This window comes from Nannobrachium achirus (genome assembly GCF_963921795.1).
Source record: "Nannobrachium achirus genome assembly, chromosome: 10".
Taxonomy (NCBI): domain Eukaryota; kingdom Metazoa; phylum Chordata; class Actinopteri; order Myctophiformes; family Myctophidae; genus Nannobrachium; species Nannobrachium achirus.
In genome coordinates, this window is record NC_137819.1 from 67,314,876 (window position 1) to 67,335,091 (window position 20,216).

General features: G+C 38.4%; 1 protein-coding gene across 4 annotated transcripts in view; it reads right to left on the reverse strand.

Moving 5' to 3' along the window:
- The window catches only part of thrb (thyroid hormone receptor beta), a 104,088-nt gene that overhangs the window by 10,750 nt on the left and 73,122 nt on the right, over window positions 1–20,216 (reverse strand). For all 4 annotated transcript variants that reach the window (XM_080735991.1, XM_080735990.1, XM_080735989.1 and 1 more), the window contains exons 3-8: window positions 11,776–11,853; window positions 9,938–9,988; window positions 7,883–7,983; window positions 6,587–6,667; window positions 4,677–4,743; window positions 1,249–1,457 (exon numbers count right to left, since the gene is read on the reverse strand). In XM_080735991.1, the coding sequence (XP_080592117.1) occupies window positions 1,249–1,457; window positions 4,677–4,743; window positions 6,587–6,667; window positions 7,883–7,983; window positions 9,938–9,988; window positions 11,776–11,782 (516 nt within the window). In that variant the 5' untranslated portion in view covers window positions 11,783–11,853. The remainder of the gene's footprint in view (window positions 1–1,248; window positions 1,458–4,676; window positions 4,744–6,586; window positions 6,668–7,882; window positions 7,984–9,937; window positions 9,989–11,775; window positions 11,854–20,216) is intronic.

Genomic DNA, 20,216 nt, shown 5'->3' on the forward strand with positions numbered 1-20,216 from the left:
CGTTTCCATCCATCTTTCCCAGTGGGATCCATAATCAGGCAGCATTGAGAGATAAATAAATAATTATGTCAGGAAATTAGTTAATTACTAATAAATATAGGGTTGTGTGTTGGTCTCAGGTTGCCATAGAAACCTCTGATACAATCAGAGCACAGATCATTCAGTACAGGAGAAAACATTTCAGTTCAAGTTCAAGTCAGTCAAAGTGAGAAAAGTGCAGAGTTGTCTCCAACACCAGCAGAGAGTCTAACCTTAACCCAGAGGAGAGATTAGTAACACCCATCAGAGACACACAGAGGAGGGAAGACATAAATCAGTCATTAGTAAAGATTAACTGAATTTTTAGTTTTTTCTTTTCAGCTTGAAAGCATTGAACGACAGACAGAATAAGAAAAGTTTCCGTTATGAAGACAGAAATAAAAAGTTGTGAATTATTAGTTTTCTGTTTCTCCGTCCTCACAGAGCTACAAGGAGACCACAGGAGAAACATGGAATATTAAATATTAAACATTGAATACCAGTAAGACTCCCTAATCGGGAGATAAGTGACCGTCAGGTCGCAGCGTGATTTTAGGGCAAAATGTGTAGGAGCAGTGTCCAAAAATGTGTTTTAAAAATTCGGCCTGAAGGTGGCGCTATATGGGACAGATCATGATGACATGAGTGTGGACATACTGTGTACCGATTTGTGTGATTTTAGGGCAACATTTGTAGGAGAATGTGTTTTGCAAGAATCGGCCTCATGGTGGTGCTAGAAGAGGGCCATGTGAGAAATGGTGGGTGGAGGTAGTGGTTTGGCAGGCAAGGAGTGTGTGTGCAAATTTTAGCATGGATCGGGGCAACGGTGGCGGAGATATAAGAAGGGCAAAAGTGTGACGTGTGACTGACAGACTGACTGCCTGACTGACAGCTGGTGGAGGTTTTGATAGTAACTGCGACCTGACGGTCATAAGAAGACTAAATGTTAGGGAGGAACTGGAGGAGAAGAGATGCAGAATAACAAGTCATTTATACTTGGTGACACAACAATTACTGATGCGTAACAAATAACAAGTGAGAACCCAACAAAACATGGCCGTTTTCTCAAATAAATTAAAGTGTGTGTGCGTGCGTGCGTGCGTGTGTGCGTGTGTGCGTGTGTGTGTCCCACTAGCGGACAGAAGGACGGACTCAGACGGTCAGTCGGTCAGTCAGAGAGGCGGTGCGAGGCTGTGCGAGGCGGTGCGGCGGCGCCCCCTCTGGTCTCACCAGGAACTTGCGCTTGCTCTTCCAGGTGGTCCCCTGCGTAGCGTTGGTGCTCATGTGGGCCTGGGTGACCAGCCGGATGAGGGACCACTCCTCTCTGCTGGGGGTCTGGCGCTCCCACACCGTCTGACGCAGGACATCCTTCCTGCGACGCTCACGGTTCTCCTCGATCAGCTTCCTTTTGGCCAGGCGTTTACTGTCGTCTAGAACCACTGGAGGAACAGGAAACAATTAATCACTTCCTCTAGGAACAGGAAACACTTAATCACTTCCTCTAGGAACAGGAAACACTTAATCACTTCCTCTAGGAACAGGAAACACTTAATCACTTCCTCTAGGAACAGGAAACACTTAATCACTTCCTCTAGGAACAGGAAACAATTAATCACTTCCTCTAGGAACAGGAAACACTTAATCACTTCCTCTAGGAACAGGAAACACTTAATCACTTCCTCTAGGAACAGGAAACACTTAATCACTTCCTCTAGGAACAGGAAACAATTAATCACTTCCTCTAGGAACAGGAAACACTTAATCACTTCCTCTAGGAACAGGAAACACTTAATCACTTCCTCTAGGAACAGGAAACACTTAATCACTTCCTCTAGGAACAGGAAACACTTAATCACTTCCTCTAGGAACAGGAAGCACTTAATCACTTCCTCTAGGAACAGGAAGCACTTAATCACTTCCTCTTGGCCAAGCGTTTACTGTCGTCTAGAACCACTGGAGGAACAGGAAACAGTTGGTATGGGTTTATTGCTTAGTCCCTGAGGGGAAACATGTTTTGCCACCAGAGCAAATACAAATACACAAGTAACAATAACAACATATAACAAACATACAATACACAGCAAGTGACAATAACAGACTTTACAAATGACATGACATAACAACACCCTCCCAAAACAAAGCTAGCGGTGTTCGTTAAGGAATCTAACAGCAGCAGGAACAAAGGATTTCTTCATTCTCTCAGTAGAGATTATAGGCATCAAAAACCTGTTGCTAAACTTGCTACGCAGGTCCTTAAAGGACCTACACCATGAATTTTCACTTTTTCTATTTTAAAACCTTTTTTTGGGGTCCCACTGGCACCTTCTATCCTCACAAAGTCCTATTTCTGACCGTTGTGTCTTTCTCTGGTTTTGGGCAGACAGAGATGAAAAGCTTTCCACGGGTTCTCAGAACAGTGCTGTTCTGAGAGTTGACGAGAGTGACGTCACTCTCGTTTTCCCGTTTTTTTTTCAGAGTCAAAAAAAAAAAATTCAAATTTTTTTTTTCAAAACTTTTTTTTTTTCAAAAATTTTTTTTTTCAAAACTTTTTTTTTTTCAAAAAAATGCAATGCAGTCAAAAAGATTTTTTTTTTCAAAAAAAAATCTTTTTTCAAATTTTTTTTTTTCAAAAAACTTTTTTTTTTCAAAAACCTTTTTTTTCAAAAACTTTTTTTTTTTCAAAAATTTTTTTTTTCCAAAAACTTTTTTTTTCCAAAAACTTTTTTTTTTCAAAAAACTTTTTTTTCAAAAAACTTTTTTTTTCAAAAACTTCTTTTTTTTTCAAAAAACTTATTTTCTTTCTGGAAAAACCCCACTAGATGCGCCCCTGAGCAAACAGAGGCCGTTTTGGTATTGCAGCTGGAGAGCCTCATTATAGTAGAGCTAGAACAAACAAAAAGAATGGTCAGAGTGTTTTTTGAGGGTTAAAACCTGTCTCAATTTTGAGCATATATTTATACAAAAAATATAGTTTTAAAAGCATGGTGTAGGCCCTTTAAAGGGGCACTCCACCACTTTTCAACCTATCTTCATATAATAGGTCCTCACTAATGTTCATGATAAAATATCACAATTCTTTTCTACTCAATTTGGGTCTCATAGGAGGGCTGTGGGTGGGTCAAATCCTTCTACCGGTGACATCATCAATGGGAAATGCAAGCTAATAGAAACTGCAGGATTTCTATTCCTGAAAAAGTTGCAATGTTAAAGTGGAAGCCATTGTTCTCGTGATAATAAAAATCTAGTTTTTTTTCTCAAAAATATTATTTAAAACATTTTTGTCAAACGATGATGTCACCGGTAGAAGGATTTGACAGCTCTCCTATGAGACCCAGACTGAATAGAAAACAATTGTGCTATTTTTATCATGAACATTAGTGAGGACCTATTATATGAAGATAGGTTGAAAAGTGGTGAACTACTCCTTTAAATACCTTATAAAGAGGATGGCCTTCGAAGGAAAGAATAGTGTTCAATTTGGTCCTCATTCGCTTGGCTATCCTGAGGGAGGCCAATCACTGAGCCAGCCTTTTTAATCACTTTATTGATCCCTGCAGCCAATCACAAGCTTCCACTGCCTTAACCCAGTTGCGTTTTTGATACACTTTTTGATACACAGACCTTTTCTCCCCCCTCTCACGCAGCAGTTTCACGCTGGTGCATTTTTCTCCTGATCTAGCCTTTTCATCACCTCCATGTTCAAAACACGGTCTTTTCTACCGCCCGTGACACAAACGCTGTGGCCCAGGTTTGGTAAAAAGCGGTCCTGACTGAAAGAAAACATGATCGTGAAAATAAACAGGACATCCAGTAAATACATTTACTGGATTCCGGATACTTTTTTTCCCAGTAAGAAGACATTTAAGGGAGGAGGAGGAGGAGACAATTAACCCATTTTGTGCCAAAAAAGGAGATCTCTGTTTATTGGTGTTTCTTATATGAGCTAACCCTACTGCCAAAATCCTCTTTTTAACAATGGTGTCATCAGTGCCATAAACACCTTTTACACCTTTTTATTAGAGTGGTTAGAAAACAATCCGAAACGCAGATCACCGAAACGGGGCCCAGCAGTGCCCAGTTTGTTTGGACTTCCGGATTATGGCCGGCTGACCCGGAACAAGACAGGATCTTTTGGTAGGTTATCTATCCACCTGTTTCCACAAGACTTTACTGTATCAATGCCATGGGCCTGTTGTTTAAATACTCTGTTACAAGTGTGACGGAGAGAGTCGCAGCCCCAGCCTTGAAGCCTCAAAAGTCTAGTATCTCCCCCGGACCAAAGAGATGTCTCTTTGGTCTAGTGGTTAAGATATTGGACTTTCGCGTGGGAGACCCGGGTACGAACCCGGGTGGGGAGGTTCGGATCACCTCCGTTACACAAGTACAAGCCTGATTAATCAAAAATCACTTAGTAAGAGTACAAAAGTATTACAGTAGATCTACAGGCTCACAACGCGTCGCAAAGAGACTTTATTTTAAATTTAAAATGCTGGTATTAACAGAACAACGGCTTCTTCCTCTCCAGGAAAGCCAGCAGTAGTGGTAGACAGTGATGTCACTGGTAGACAGGTTTCTGAACGGTTCAGAAACCATCCTTGCTTGTTTATAAAATAAAATAAAATAAAATAAAATAAAATAAAATAAAGTAATAAACTTACAATCGGTTGCCATGCCGACGGCGATGCATTTCTTGAAGCGACACTCCTGGCACTGGTTCCTGGTTACCTTGGTAACAATATGATATGTATTATTAATAACACACTGGTTCCTGGTTACCTTTAATATGATAAACATATTATTATTATTATTAATACATATTATTATTAATAACACACTGGTTCCTGGTTACCTTTAATATGATAAACATATTATTATTATTATTAATACATATTATTAATTAATAATACACTGGTTCCTGGTCACCTTTAATATGATAAACATATTATTATTATTATTAATACATATTATTAATTAATAACACACTGGTTCCTGGTTACCTTTAATATGATAAACATATTATTATTATTATTAATACATATTATTAATTAATAATACACTGGTTCCTGTTTACCTTTAATATCATACATATTATTATTATTATTATTAATACATATTATTAATTAATAATACACTGGTTCCTGGTCACCTTTAATATGATAAACATATTATTATTAATACATATTATTAATTAATAATACACTGGTTCCTGGTTACCTTTAATATGATAAACATATTATTATTATTATTAATACATATTATTAATTAATAACACACTGGTTCCTGGTTACCTTTAATATGATAAACATATTATTATTATTATTAATACATATTATTAATTAATAATACACTGGTTCCTTGTTACCTTTAATATGATAAACATATTATTATTATTATTAATACATATTATTAATTAATAATACACTGGTTCCTGATTACCTTTAATATGATAAACATATTATTATTATTATTAATACATATTATTAATTAATAACACACTGGTTCCTGGTTACCTTGGTAACAATATGATATGTATTATTAATAACACACTGGTTCCTGGTTACCTTTAATATGATAAACATATTATTATTATTATTAATACATATTATTAATTAATAATACACTGGTTCCTGATTACCTTTAATATGATAAACATATTATTATTATTATTAATACATATTATGAATGAATAATACACTGGTTCCTGGTTACCTTGGTAACAATATGATATCTATTAATATATTATAATAATACATATTATTATTAATTAATAATACACTGGTTCCTGGTTACCTTGGTAACAATAGGATATATTATTATTAATGAATAACACACTGGTTCCTGGTTACCTTGGTAACAATATGATATGTATTAATATATTATAATAATACATATTATTATTAATTAATAATACACTGGTTCCTGGTTACCTTGGTAACAATAGGATATATTATTATTAATTAATAATACACTGGTTCCTGGTTACCTTGGTAACAATAGGATATATTATTATTAATGAATAACACACTGGTTCCTGGTTACCTTGGTAACAATATGATATGTATCAATATATAATATATTATCGTGAATTAATAACACACTGGTTCCTGGTTACCTTTAATATGATACATATTATGATTAATAATACACTGGTTGGATATGATATGTACAATTAATATATAATATATTATAATAACATATATTATTATTATTAATAATACACTGGTTCCTGGTTATCTGGGTAACAGTTCATTATTATTATTAATAACAATATAATATATAATATCATTCATAATAATAAACTGCTTCACTTTGTTACAGTTAATAATACATAATGTGACTGCTATTAATACTAATAATGATAATAAGCACCTTGTCGATGATGCACTCAGCCTGGTATTAATAATATAATGATAATAAGCACCTTGTCAGCCTGGTATTTACAGTAATATTGATAATAATCACCTTATCGATGATGCACTCAGCCTGGTATTTACAGTAATATTGATAATAATCACCTTATCGATGATGCACTCAGCCTGGTATTTACAGTAATATTGATAATAATCACCTTATCGATGATGCACTCAGCCTGGTATTTACAGGCGTACGTTGGGTTGAGGTTCTTCTGGATGGTCCTTCTGAAGAAACCCTGGATTAAAGGTACAGTTTAGCATTTAATCCAGAACATCCAGAATGAATTACAACAAGCAAGGTAATACAACAGAACATCAACATGTTAAGTACATCAGATGCATAGAAAGTAACAATCTTTTTTCGCCTGGCTGATAACAACACACCATCTGAAACTAATCTCCAAAGTTCCACGGTACAGAATGAAAACATTTGCATCTAAACAAGAGTTGGTAAAACCAGAAAAGCGAAACAGAATACCACTTTCACACTATTAAAGAACACGGAGGATACGGGTAATTTTAGAATGCCGTACCGTATTTATATTTAGGTGCGAGACTTTATAAGCATTGGGCACTCTGAATGATGGTGTAGTTGTAGGAAGCTAAATAAGTTGCTCTGTCCGAACCCATGTAAACACGGGAACATGACGGTCAGGGCTCGGTCTCTACGACCATGTGTGAGCTACGATGGAACATGACGGTCAGGGCTCGGTCTCTACGACCATGTGTGAGCTACGATGGGACATGACGGTCAGGGCTTGGTCTCTACGACCATGTGTGAGCTACGATGGAACATGACGGTCAGGGCTCGGTCTCTACGACCATGTGTGAGCTACGATGGAACATGACGGTCAGGGCTTGGTCTCTAGGACCATGTGTGAGCTACGATGGAACATGACGGTCAGGGCTCGGTCTCTACGACCATGTGTGAGCTACGATGGAACATGACGGTCAGGGCTCGGTCTCTACGACCATGTGTGAGCTACGATGGGACATGACGGTCAGGGCTTGGTCTCTACGACCATGTGTGAGCTACGATGGAACATGACGGTCAGGGCTCGGTCTCTACGACCATGTGTGAGCTACGATGGAACATGACGGTCAGGGCTCGGTCTCTAGGACCATGTGTGAGCTACGATGGGACATGACGGTCAGGGCTCGGTCTCTACGACCATGTGTGAGCTACGATGGAACATGACGGTCAGGGCTTGGTCTCTAGGACCATGTGTGAGCTACGATGGGACATGACGGTCAGGGCTTGGTCTCTACGACCATGTGTGAGCTACGATGGAACATGACGGTCAGGGCTCGGTCTCTACGACCATGTGTGAGCTACGATGGGATAAAATCACTTTGGGAGACTGGGCCAATAACAGTTACCTTACAGCCTTCACAGGTGATACAGCGGTAGTGATAAGGGTAATAATAATAATAATAATAATAACAGTTACCTTACAGCCTTCACAGGTGATACAGCGGTAGTGATATCCAGTAGCTTTGTCCCCACAAACTACACACAACTCATCCTTATCCAGGTAGCTGGGGATGTACCCTGAAACACACACACACACACACACACACACACACACACACACACACACACACACACACACACACACACACACATGCAACACGCACGCGCAGGTTTTTAGAAAACAAAAACATTTAGAAGACGTGTAAAATCATTCAGAGGTTCATAGAACATATTCATCACTGTCTGGACAAAACCTGGACAAAACCTCCTAACCCAGTTTTGAGGTTTTAGATATATATATTTTCTTTTCATAAATATGTGCTACTGAACACCCTTTACGTCTGTGTGTTGGTTAAAATAATATTGAACCAATGGAAAGTAGTAAAAAGCCCTTCGGTCAAAACCTCCTAACTCCACTTGAACATTTTGGAGAGAGATATGCAGCATTCACAGTAGATGTAAGTTCATATAAAGCTTGTATAAAGTTGCACAGTTAAATACATGATTGACACTAGTAAATGTGCCTTTTGAGCAGGAGACACATCATAACCATGACATTGATATGCAGTTAATTATCAATTAACCTCTTTGAGCTTAAAGGAGTAGTCCTTTAATGCCCAACAGATTCAGTTTCTCCCAGATTCTAGAGAAAAACGTTTTTAATGTGTATTTTCTTTTTCAAAAAAGTTGTCCCATTTTATCCAGTGCTGTGGATTTGAACCCACAACCTCTGCAGTTGAGGACAGGCTCTTATAACAAATCAATGCTAGCTGTTAGCAGACATGATGTAAATAAACACTAAACACACCAAAAACACCTGAGAAAAATATAGTGAAAACCTTTGAGGACACTGACTGGTACTGTGTGTAGCCCAGAGGTTTTCAAAGTGGGTGACGGGGCACCCTGGGGTGCCGTGACGGCAGTCCAGGGTTGCCGATAATATTTGGAATTTATTTGGACCCTTGAAAAAATATTTAGTATCATCTTAAACTTGAAGTACAAAGTTATTTTCAGTCAGTTCTAAACCAAAATGGCTGTTATCTCAACGTTTTCCTCTCAACATAATCACTAAAATATTGTCACTGTCGAGTTTCAAATGTTTAAAGCAAAGCTCTGCATAAATAAAATCATCATAAAAGACTGTCGCACAAAAGTAGTTTTCACTAGTTTAGTACATTTTATAGATGATAAATACAAAACGAACGGTTTTGGACATACAAGGTTTCCACCCGACAACGACGATATGCTATAAATATAAGGTGCTGGGAGTGAAAATTATAATGTAGGGGTGCCTCGGATTAAAACAATATTTATGGGGTGACCTGAGACAAAAGAAGTTTGGGAACCCCTGCTGTAGCCTAATACTGTACAGCAGTGGTGCTCATTCAGGGGTCCTTGAGGGGGTCCCAGGTGTAGCCTGGAACCAGACCAATCCACCTGGAACCAGACCAATCCACCTGGAACCAGACCAATCCACCTGGAACCAAACCAATCCACCTGGAACCAGACCAATCCACCTGGAACCAAACCAATCCACCTGGAACCAAACCAATCCACCTGGAACCAAACCAATCCACCTGGAACCAAACCAATCCACCTGGAACCAGACCAATCCACCTGGAACCAGACCAATCCACCTGGAACCAGACCAATCCACCTGGAACCAAACCAATCCACTTGACCAATCAATCCACCTGACCAACCAGACCAATCCACCTGGGCAAAAACATTGTGCTCTTGGTGAATATGGGTCTGGTCTAACCAATCGTGTCCAGGGCCATTTTTTAACCCACCCCTTGGAAATGAACATTCTGCCTGCAAGCCCAGACTAACATCTGATACGCAGTGAGGAATTAGTATGAGCAACACCAGGCTGTTCCAAGTGGTCCCCACAAGGTGGTCCCCACCAGGTGGTCCCCACAAGGTGGTCCCCAGCTAAATGTTGGAGAGTTGGGAACCTAATGGACCTGTGTAATGAAGAATAAATAATACCTTGATATGAAGAGAGAGAAACATAGAGGTTGAACATTACCATTCTGGCTGGAATCATCATCCCAGCTTGGGGAGCCTTTGTCTGCTGCTTCTGAAATAATTAAACATTTATACAAACTATTATAACATAATACATGTTAATTAAATTAAACATTTATTATAACATAATACATGTTAATTCAATTAAACATTTATGAAAAGGATTATAAAATAATACACAAACTATTCCCTCAGTTGTAAAATAATCCCTGTTTGTAAAATGAGCTCCTTTCAGAACCTCTCGCCCAAATGAGATCTTTCCGCCGATAGTTCACCATGCTTACAAGATTCTTACCTTCACCAAACATCATATCCAACATCATATCAGATGTTTAGTTAATAAGCGATGTGTTGAAACAATACTTTTAAATCACTTGTTTTGTCTGCCAGTTCCATTATTTTCCAGATCACATGTTACAGAGGCAGTAATGCTCATGTGTGACTGGACATTAATCTGTGTAGCAGCAAACTGGACACAGTCTGACTACATGGAACTGGTTGACAGAACAGCGATTTAAAAGTATTGTTTCAACACATCGTTTGGATTTTCTCCACCACTTAAAAAGTAGACAGATTTGCAACCTTGACTTTTTGGATATGATGGGTTCTATTCTGATTGTTTCAAGTAGCAGCTCTTATGCCTTAACTTAAAGGTCTGTCCAGACTGTCTCTGACCACTGAACTTTTTGTCGTAAAGGTCCTGTTCAAATACAAAATGACATCACTCACATCTTCTGAAAAGCATTACCTCGAATTAGAGTTCGGAAAGTTGCACGTCGAAAAGTCGGAAACTCCCAAACAAAAAGTTTGGTGGTCGGAGACAGCATTTAAGACAATCAAAATACAGCCCGATGTTTGGTGAAGGTAAGAATGGAAGCGTGGTGAACTACTGCAAGAAAAATCTCATTTGGCATTTAATTTCCAGGAACCTCATCTCTGAGCTACAGTATGTAGCGGAGGGAGAAGTTCTGAAAGGAGCAATGAAATCAAATGTAATGAGTTAAAGGACAACTCCGCCCTAAATCACTTCTAGTTTCATTTTCCTACTTATATTGATCCCAAAAGACTGTCCATGGGGTCTATTGGGCACAAATGCTCCTGTTGTCCAGTTTGCCCAGCAGAACCCCGCAGTTATCATAGCATAGAGTGGAGCCTATAAGCCTATCACTTTTACACTATTTGTTGTGGTCAAAAGTGTTTTTATTTTTCATGAATGTGTTACTAGTTGTCATTACAAACACATCCATGCCATCGTTGTCCCACACAAGCCATCACACTCTGCTAAACAGATGTTATGCTTTTATGTGTTTTGCCAAATCCCGGAAAAGATGCCCTGTGATTGGCCAGTACAGTCACTTTGATTGGCAGTTGTGAAGAATGCTCACCCCAAAACATTATCTATGAGATTTTGGAGGCTTGTGTGGGAAGACATGGATGTGTTTGTAATGACAACTAGTAACACATTCATGAAAACATAAATCACTTTTGACCACAACAAATAGTGTAAAAGTGATAGGCTTATAGGCTCCACTCTGTGCTATGATAACTGCTGGGTTCTGCTGGGGAAACTGGACAACAGGAGCATTGTGCCTAATAGACCTCATGGACAAGTAGGAAAATGAACCTAGAAGTGATTTAGGGCATTTAATTAAATTAACCTGTAGTCATGGTGATCTCACATGACATTCTGCTGGGGTCAGGGTCAGGGTTAAGGGTTAGGGTTTGGGTTAAGGTCAAGGGTCAGGGGTCAAGCTGATCTCACCTGACATTCTGCTGGGGTCAGGGTTAAGGGTTAGGGTTAAGATTAAGGTCAAGGGTCAGGGGTCAAGCTGATCTCACCTGACATTCTGCTGGGGTTCAAGGTTCAAAAACCCTCATCCTCAGAGTGGCCTCCCACATCTGGAAACATCTGGAGACCTGGAATATATGAATATATAATATATAAACATCTGGAATATATGAATATATAATATATAAACATCTGGAAACATCTGGAGACCTGGAATATATGAATATATAATATATAAACATCTGGAATATATGAATATATAATATATAAACATCTGGAATATATGAATATATAATATATAAACATCTGGAAACATCTGGAGACCTGGAATATATGAATATATAATATATAAACATCTGGAAACATCTGGAGACCTGGAATATATGAATATATAATATATAAACATCTGGAAACATCTGGAGACCTGGAATATATGAATATATAATATATAAACATCTGGAATATATGAATATATAATATATAAACATCTGGAAACATCTGGAGACCTGGAATTTATGAATATATAATATATAAACATCTGGAATATATAATATATAATATATAAACATCTGGAATATATGAATATATAATATATAAACATCTGGAATATATAATATATAATATATAAACATCTGGAATATATGAATATATAATATATAAACATCTGGAATATATGAATATATAATATATAAACATCTGGAAACATCTGGAGACCTGGAATTTATGAATATATAATATATAAACATCTGGAATATATAATATATAATATATAAACATCTGGAGACCTGGAATATATGAATATATAAACATCTGGAAACATCTGGAGACCTGGAATATATGAATATATAATATATAAACATCTGGAATATATGAATATATAATATATAAACATCTGGAGACCTGGAATATATGAATATATAATATATAAACATCTGGAATATATGAATATATAATATATAAACATCTGGAGACCTGGAATATATGAATATATAATATATAAACATCTGGAATATATGAATATATAATATATAAACATCTGGAAACATCTGGAGACCTGGAATATATGAATATATAATATATAAACATCTGGAATATATGAATATATAATATATAAACATCTGGAGACCTGGAATATATGAATATATAATATATAAACATCTGGAATATATGAATATATAATATATAAACATCTGGAGACCTGGAATATATGAATATATAATATATAAACATCTGGGATGTATGAATATATAATATATAAACATCTGGAATATATAATATATAATATATAAACATCTGGGATATATGAATATATAATATATAAACATCTGGGATATATGAATATATAATATATAAACATCTGGAATATATAATATATAATATATAAACATCTGGAATATATAATATATAATATATAAACATCTGGGATATATGAATATATAATATATAAACATCTGGAATATATAATATATAATATATAAACATCTGGGATATATGAATATATAATATATAAACATCTGGGATGTATGAATATATAATATATAAACATCTGGAATATATAATATATAATATATAAACATCTGGGATATATGAATATATAATATATAAACATCTGGAATATATAATATATAATATATAAACATCTGGGATGTATGAATATATAATATATAAACATCTGGGATGTATGAATATATAATATATAAACATCTGGGATGTATGAATATATAATATATAAACATCTGGAATATATGAATATATAATATATAAACATCTGGAATATATGAATATATAATATATAAACATCTGGAAACATCTGGAGAGCTGGAATATATGAATATATAATATATAAACATCTGGAAACATCTGGAGACCTGGAATATATGAATATATAATATATAAACATCTGGAAACATCTGGAGACCTGGAATATATGAATATATAATATATAAACATCTGGAAACATCTGGAGAGCTGGAATATATGAATATATAATATATAGACATCTGGGATGTATGAATATATAATATATAAACATCTGGAGACCTGGAATATATGAATATATAATATATAAACATCTGGAAACATCTGGAGAGCTGGAATATATGAATATATAATATATAGACATCTGGGATGTATGAATATATAATATATAAACATCTGGAGACCTGGAATATATGAATATATAATATATAAACATCTGGGATGTATGAATATATAATATATAAACATCTGGAATATATAATATATAATATATAAACATCTGGGATATATGAATATATAAACATCTGGGATATATGAATATATAATATATAAACATCTGGAATACATGAATATATAATATATAAACATCTGGAATATATTAATATATAATATATAAACATCTGGAATATATGAATATATAATATATAAACATCTGGAATATATTAATATATAATATATAAACATCTGGAATACATGAATATATAATATATAAACATCTGGAATATATTAATATATAATATATAAACATCTGGAATATATTAATATATATATATATATATATATATATATATATATATATTTTTTTTTTTTCTTTTCTTTTTTTTTCTTTTTTTTTTGTATGTTGTGCAGCACGTTGGTTGACCCTGGTGGTTTTTAAACTGTGCTATATACAGATCCTTCTCAAAAAATTGCAGATGCCCAAGCAGCCCAAATCATAACCGACTTCACAAACTTCCCACTGGACTTCAAGAAACTCTGACTTCAGAAGGCTGACATTTCTCTATTATAAATCCTTGTTTTGAGTGGTCTCCTGTAATATTGTAATATTTTGAAATATGGACTTTTGATATTCATGAGATGTATGCCATAAAAAATCTAAAATGTAACAAAAAAAGGTTTGGAATAATTCACTGAATGTCCAATGTATCTAGAATATATGAAAGTTTAAAGAAATATATGAAAGTTTCAAGAAGGTTTACTTTTACACAATATTCGAATTTTTCGAGAAGGATCTGTAAATAAACTTGACTTGACTGGACTATATCTGGCACCTCATCTTACAGAGTGAAAACCACGGCCTGAAAAGGTTGAGAACCACTTTTCTAAAACATCTGAAATAGCAGATGTACAAGCTCACAGTTATGAGGTTTAGAATCGGCTATTTTTTTACGTGACCCTCTTGTATAAAGAAGAAGTAGGAGCATGAATTAATTAAAAAACATGAAAAGTTGACATAATATGAAGATCAGTTATCTGGTGGTCAGCAACAGTAAGTACTGATATCTGCCACAAGGTGGCGCCACCTGCATGGATGTTAAGTTGATCAGCCTGGCTTCTCTGCATGTCTGAAAATTAAGTTGATCTGGGAGATTATTGAATGCTTTAACTATAGAAAAATAGCAGATATACAAGCTCACAGCGCGGCACCGAGTGCCACGCTGTGAGCTTGTATATCTGCTATTTTTGAAAAAGTCGTGAAAATGTGTGCAAATCTGTGTATGTATTTTTAAAGCGAACGTTTGTAACTCAAATTTTGCTTCTGGGTGGTCCCTGGAACTAGATATTTTGAGATGGGGGACCGTGGCCAAATACATATCATTTTGGGGGTCCTTCACATGAAAAGGTTTGAGAACCACTGACATAGTAGTCTTTCAAGAACAGACTAACTGAGCTCCAGTTAAGTGAAAAGGACCTTTTCTTTGACGATGGCTGGCCAGATTGCTGACATAGAAACATAGGGTTTTTCAAAAAATCTTAGAAGAATTCAAAAGACACTTATAGAATCGGGTAAAAATTGAAATGTTCACGATTCTTCAAAAATAGCAGATCTACAAGCTCACAGCGCGGCACTCCACTGGACTGTGAGGTCTGATATCTGATCTCAACAACAGCAGGAAACACTCTGCTCTGGAGGGGGGGGGGGGGGGGGGGGGAGGAAGTGTTTCTTATCACTCAACAGCTCTTCATATCGTTGTTATCGGGTGGAAACCTTGTATGTCCAAAACTGTTGGTTTATTTGCATTTATCATTTAAAAAATTATTTAAACTAGTGAAAACAGCAGATCTACAAGCACACAACGCCTCGCACCCGCCTCGCAGTGCGAGGCGTTGTGTCTATTCTCCGCGTTGGTGAACCTCTCAGCACCCCACCCACTCTGTAAAATACATTATTTTTGGCATGAAATAAAACACATCCAACTCGACCGCCGCTTATTTCCGGGTTGTGAACCGTTGTGTCTGCGGTGGCCACTGGGTGGCTCGAGGTGGGAGCGTTTTATTTCATGACAAAAATAATGTATTTTACAGAGTAGGTGGGGTGCTGAGAGGTTTACCACCGTGGAGAATAGACTTTCAACAACGCAAAACTACCTTTGGTTTGGTGAGTAGTGAAATAGTTTAGTTTATTTTGACTGATGTTGAGCGCTCGGAGGGGCTGTAGCCATTTCCCGACGGGTCTGTCAGAGCGTCACCGGGAGGTGACACGATGGACCAGAGCTGGTTGTGGGTGTGCATTGGGTGGTCTGTCAGAGCGTCACCGGGAGGTGACACGATGGACCAGAGCTGGTTGTGGGTGTGCATTGGGTGGTCTGTCAGAGCGTCACCGGGAGGTGACACAATGGACCAGAGCTGGTTGTGGGTGTGCATTGGGTGGTCTGTCAGAGCGTCACCGGGAGGTGACACAATGGACCAGAGCTGGTTGTGGGTGTGCATTGGGTGGTCTGTCAGAGCGTCACCGGGAGGTGACACGATGGACCAGAGCTGGTTGTGGGTGTGCATTGGGTGGTATTGAATCAGGTGGTATTGAATGAGCGGGGTCAAACACAATCCAAGGTGAGTGGACAAGTTAGCTTCAGAGACAGTGAAGTGTCAAAAAATGGCCTCATGGTGGCGCTATAAAAGGCTGATGTGAAAAATGCAGGGAAAGGGTTTTTCCTTAGCCTCTAGGGAGTGCGCTTACAAAGTTTGAAACTGATCGGTGCAGTTATAGGTAAAACCACAAATCGGCCCGTTATAGCGCCACCATGAGGCTGATTTAAAAAAATGTAAGTGGCATTTCTTCCTCAGCCTAGTGAGAATGTGTGTGTGCGATTTCATGAAAATTGCACTTTGCGTTTGTGATTTGAGGCATTTTGTTCAAAATGGCTCAATCCTACAAACTTTGGAAGCCAATCTTAGCCAATCAGGATGGAATATGCAAAATCGGACAGATCCGTGTCGATCACATGACTGTCGAGATACTGTCTACCGATTTGTAGGATCTTTGGACAAAATCTGTAAGAGTAGTGTATCGGCCTCATGGTGGCGCTAGAACAGGCCCATTTGAAAAATGTGGGTCAGAGGTTCTGAATTGGCATCAGGTGTGTGCACATTTTGGCAGCCACCGGGCCAACGGTTTCAAATTTGTACGTTTCTTTGCAAAGCAAAGCCCTGCTTCATCATGCAAGGCTGTCGCACAACAGTAGTGAAAACAGCAGATCTCCAAGCACACAACGCCTCGCACCGCGAGGCGTTGTGTGCTTGTAGATCGGCTGTTTTCACTAGTTCACTAGTTTACCTGTTTTCGTCATAACAAATTAAAACATAAAATACTTGTATGGTCAGGTGCTATGGGGTAAGGGCACATGCCCGCATGCATGTATGCTCGCACACACACACACACACACGCACGCGCACACACACGCACATGCACGTGCTGATTCATGCAAACACACGTATATCCAAGTTGAGTAAAATAAAACTTCAGTTTTTCAATCATTTAATACTTCTACTCCACTACATCTCAGAGGACAATGTTGTTCTTTTATTCAAATAAGACTAAATGAGGGCCTGTGTGTGCGTGCGTGCGTGCGTGCGTGCGTGCGTGCGTGCGTGCGTGCGTGCGTGTTTGTGTGTGATAGACAGTGTGTAGGTGTAAATTTGCACAGCTTGTGGACATAATGATATTTCTGCCGTCACCTCAGATAAACTCTGACCTGAAGCTACTGACCTTTAACTCACATGTAAATAACTCAATAACATACAGTATACCACACAACATTGGATAAATATGAAATGAAATAGCAGATCTACAAGCTCACACACTGGCGCCATGCGAGGCGTTGTGAGCATGTAGATCTGCTATTTTCACTGGTCTGGGTCTAATGTCTCTGACAGTGACCGCCAGGTTGCAGTTACTATCAAAACCTCCACCAGCCGTCAGTCAGTCTGTCTGTCTGTCTGTCTGTCTGTCAGTCACACGTCACACATCACACTTTTGCCCTGCTCATATCTCCGCCACCGTTGCCCCGATCCATGCCAAACTTTGCACACACACTCCTTGGCTGCCAAACCACACCCTCATTCCTCACATGACCCTCTTCTAGCGCCACCATGAGGCCGATTCTTGCAAAACACATTTTTGGACACTGCTCCTACAAATGATGACCTAAAATCACGCAAAGCAGTACACACTTGGGCTACACTCATGTCATCAACATGGATCTGTCCCATTTAGCGCCACCACCAGGACCTGTTCTTTCAAACACATTGTTGGACACTGCTCCTACACATTTTGCTCTAAAATCACGCTGCGACCTGACGGTCGCTTATCTCCCGATCAGGGAGATAAGCGACCTGACGGTCGCTTATCTCCCGATCAGGGAGATCAGCGACCTGACGGTCGCTTATCTCCCGATCAGGGAGATCAGCGACCTGACGGTCACTTATCTCCCGATCAGGGAGTCTTACTGGTGTTTTATTTGTACTTATGGTGATGCTTTGTTTTCACACAAGGCCCGTTTCCACTGCCAGGTGGAACCAGAACCTTCCAGAACCTGAACCTGTTGTTTTAGTTCTGGTTTTGTTTCCATAGTACAGCCTGGTTACAGACAAGGTTGTGGTTTTGTTTCCATAGTACAGCCTGGTTACAGACAAGGTTGTGGTTTTGTTTCCATAGTACAGCCTGGTTACAGACAAGGTTGTGGTTTTGTTTCCATAGTACAGCCTGGTTACAGACAAGGTTGTGGTTTTGTTTCCATAGTACAGCCTGGTTTCAGACACGGTTCTGGGAACCACTGGGATTTTTCTTCCCCTGTTTTGCTTTTCTAATTTCTATAGAGAATGGAGCGTATTTTTTCTGAAATTGAAAATCCAATGTAAATCTACTGTCTTACCAATAGCAGGACTGTGGAGTTTGAAATGAAGCATCTGTACAGTAGAGTATAATGTACACAATGTACTGTACATGGATAATACAGTATATACCAGTAAGACTCCCTAATCGGGAGATAAGTGACCGTCAGGTCGCAGCGTGATTTTAGGGCAAAATGTGTAGGAGCAGTGTCCAAAAATGTGGTTGGAAAAAATCGGCCTGATGGTGGCGCTATATGGGACATCCATGTTGATGAGATGAGTCTAGACATACTGTGTACCGATTTGTGTGATTTTAGGGCAAAAATTGTAGGAGCAGTGTCCAAAAATGTGTTTTGCAAGAATCGGCCTCATGGTGGCGCTAGAAGAGGGCCATGTGAGAAATGAGGGGTGGGGTCTCCGCGCCGCCGAGGCGGACGAATAGGTACCGGCCCCGGCTCTCCCGGTCGCTCCTAGCCCGAGTTACGGCATTTTATGTGCGCTGCAGTGGCTGGGGGTCCTCCACTGGGGGCGCCACCACTTTTGCATCCGTTCTGGAGCACCAGGAGTCGGTGGTCCCCGGGAATTCCCCGTGAGCAGGCCCGTTGGGGTGGTGATTTGGTCATTTTTGCACATTTGGTAATTTTTTACATCTGGGGTCCCCCAGGGACCTGGGGGTCCCTGGGACTCCGGGGGTCCTTGGAGGTTGTAGTTTGGCAGGCAAGGAGTGTGTGTGCAAAATGTGGCATGGATGGGGGCAACGGTTGTGGAGATATGAGCAGGGCAAAAGTGTGACGTGTGACGTGTGACACCTGGGGGTCCCCCAGGGACCTGGGGGTCCCTGGAGCTGCGGGGGTCCTTGGAGGTTGTAGTTTGGCAGGTAAGGAGTGTGTGTGCAAAATTTGGCATGGATGGGGGCAACGGTTGTGGAGATATGAGCAGGGCAAAAGTGTGACTGACAGACGGACAGCCGGTGGAGGTTTTGGTAGTAAATGCGACCTGACGGTCGCAATAATGTACACACAGTGTAGAGACACATGTGTACAGACACATAGAGGATTATACAGTACTGTAGAATGTACACAGTCTACACACAGTGTTCAGTACATGGATAATACAGTATATATAATGTATATTATCTATGTACAGTGTAATGTACAGTGTAATGTACAGTGAGTTCAGTCCAGTGAGTTCTGTACATGGATAATACTGTATATATAATGTACATAGTTTATTATCTACATCATAGTGTATCAGTGTACTGTATATAGTATATAATGTGTGTATTATCTATGTACAGTGTAATGTACAGTGAGTTCAGTACATGGATAATACAGTATATATATATATATATATATATAGTCTACATACATCTACAGTATGTACAGTGTAATGTACATAATGT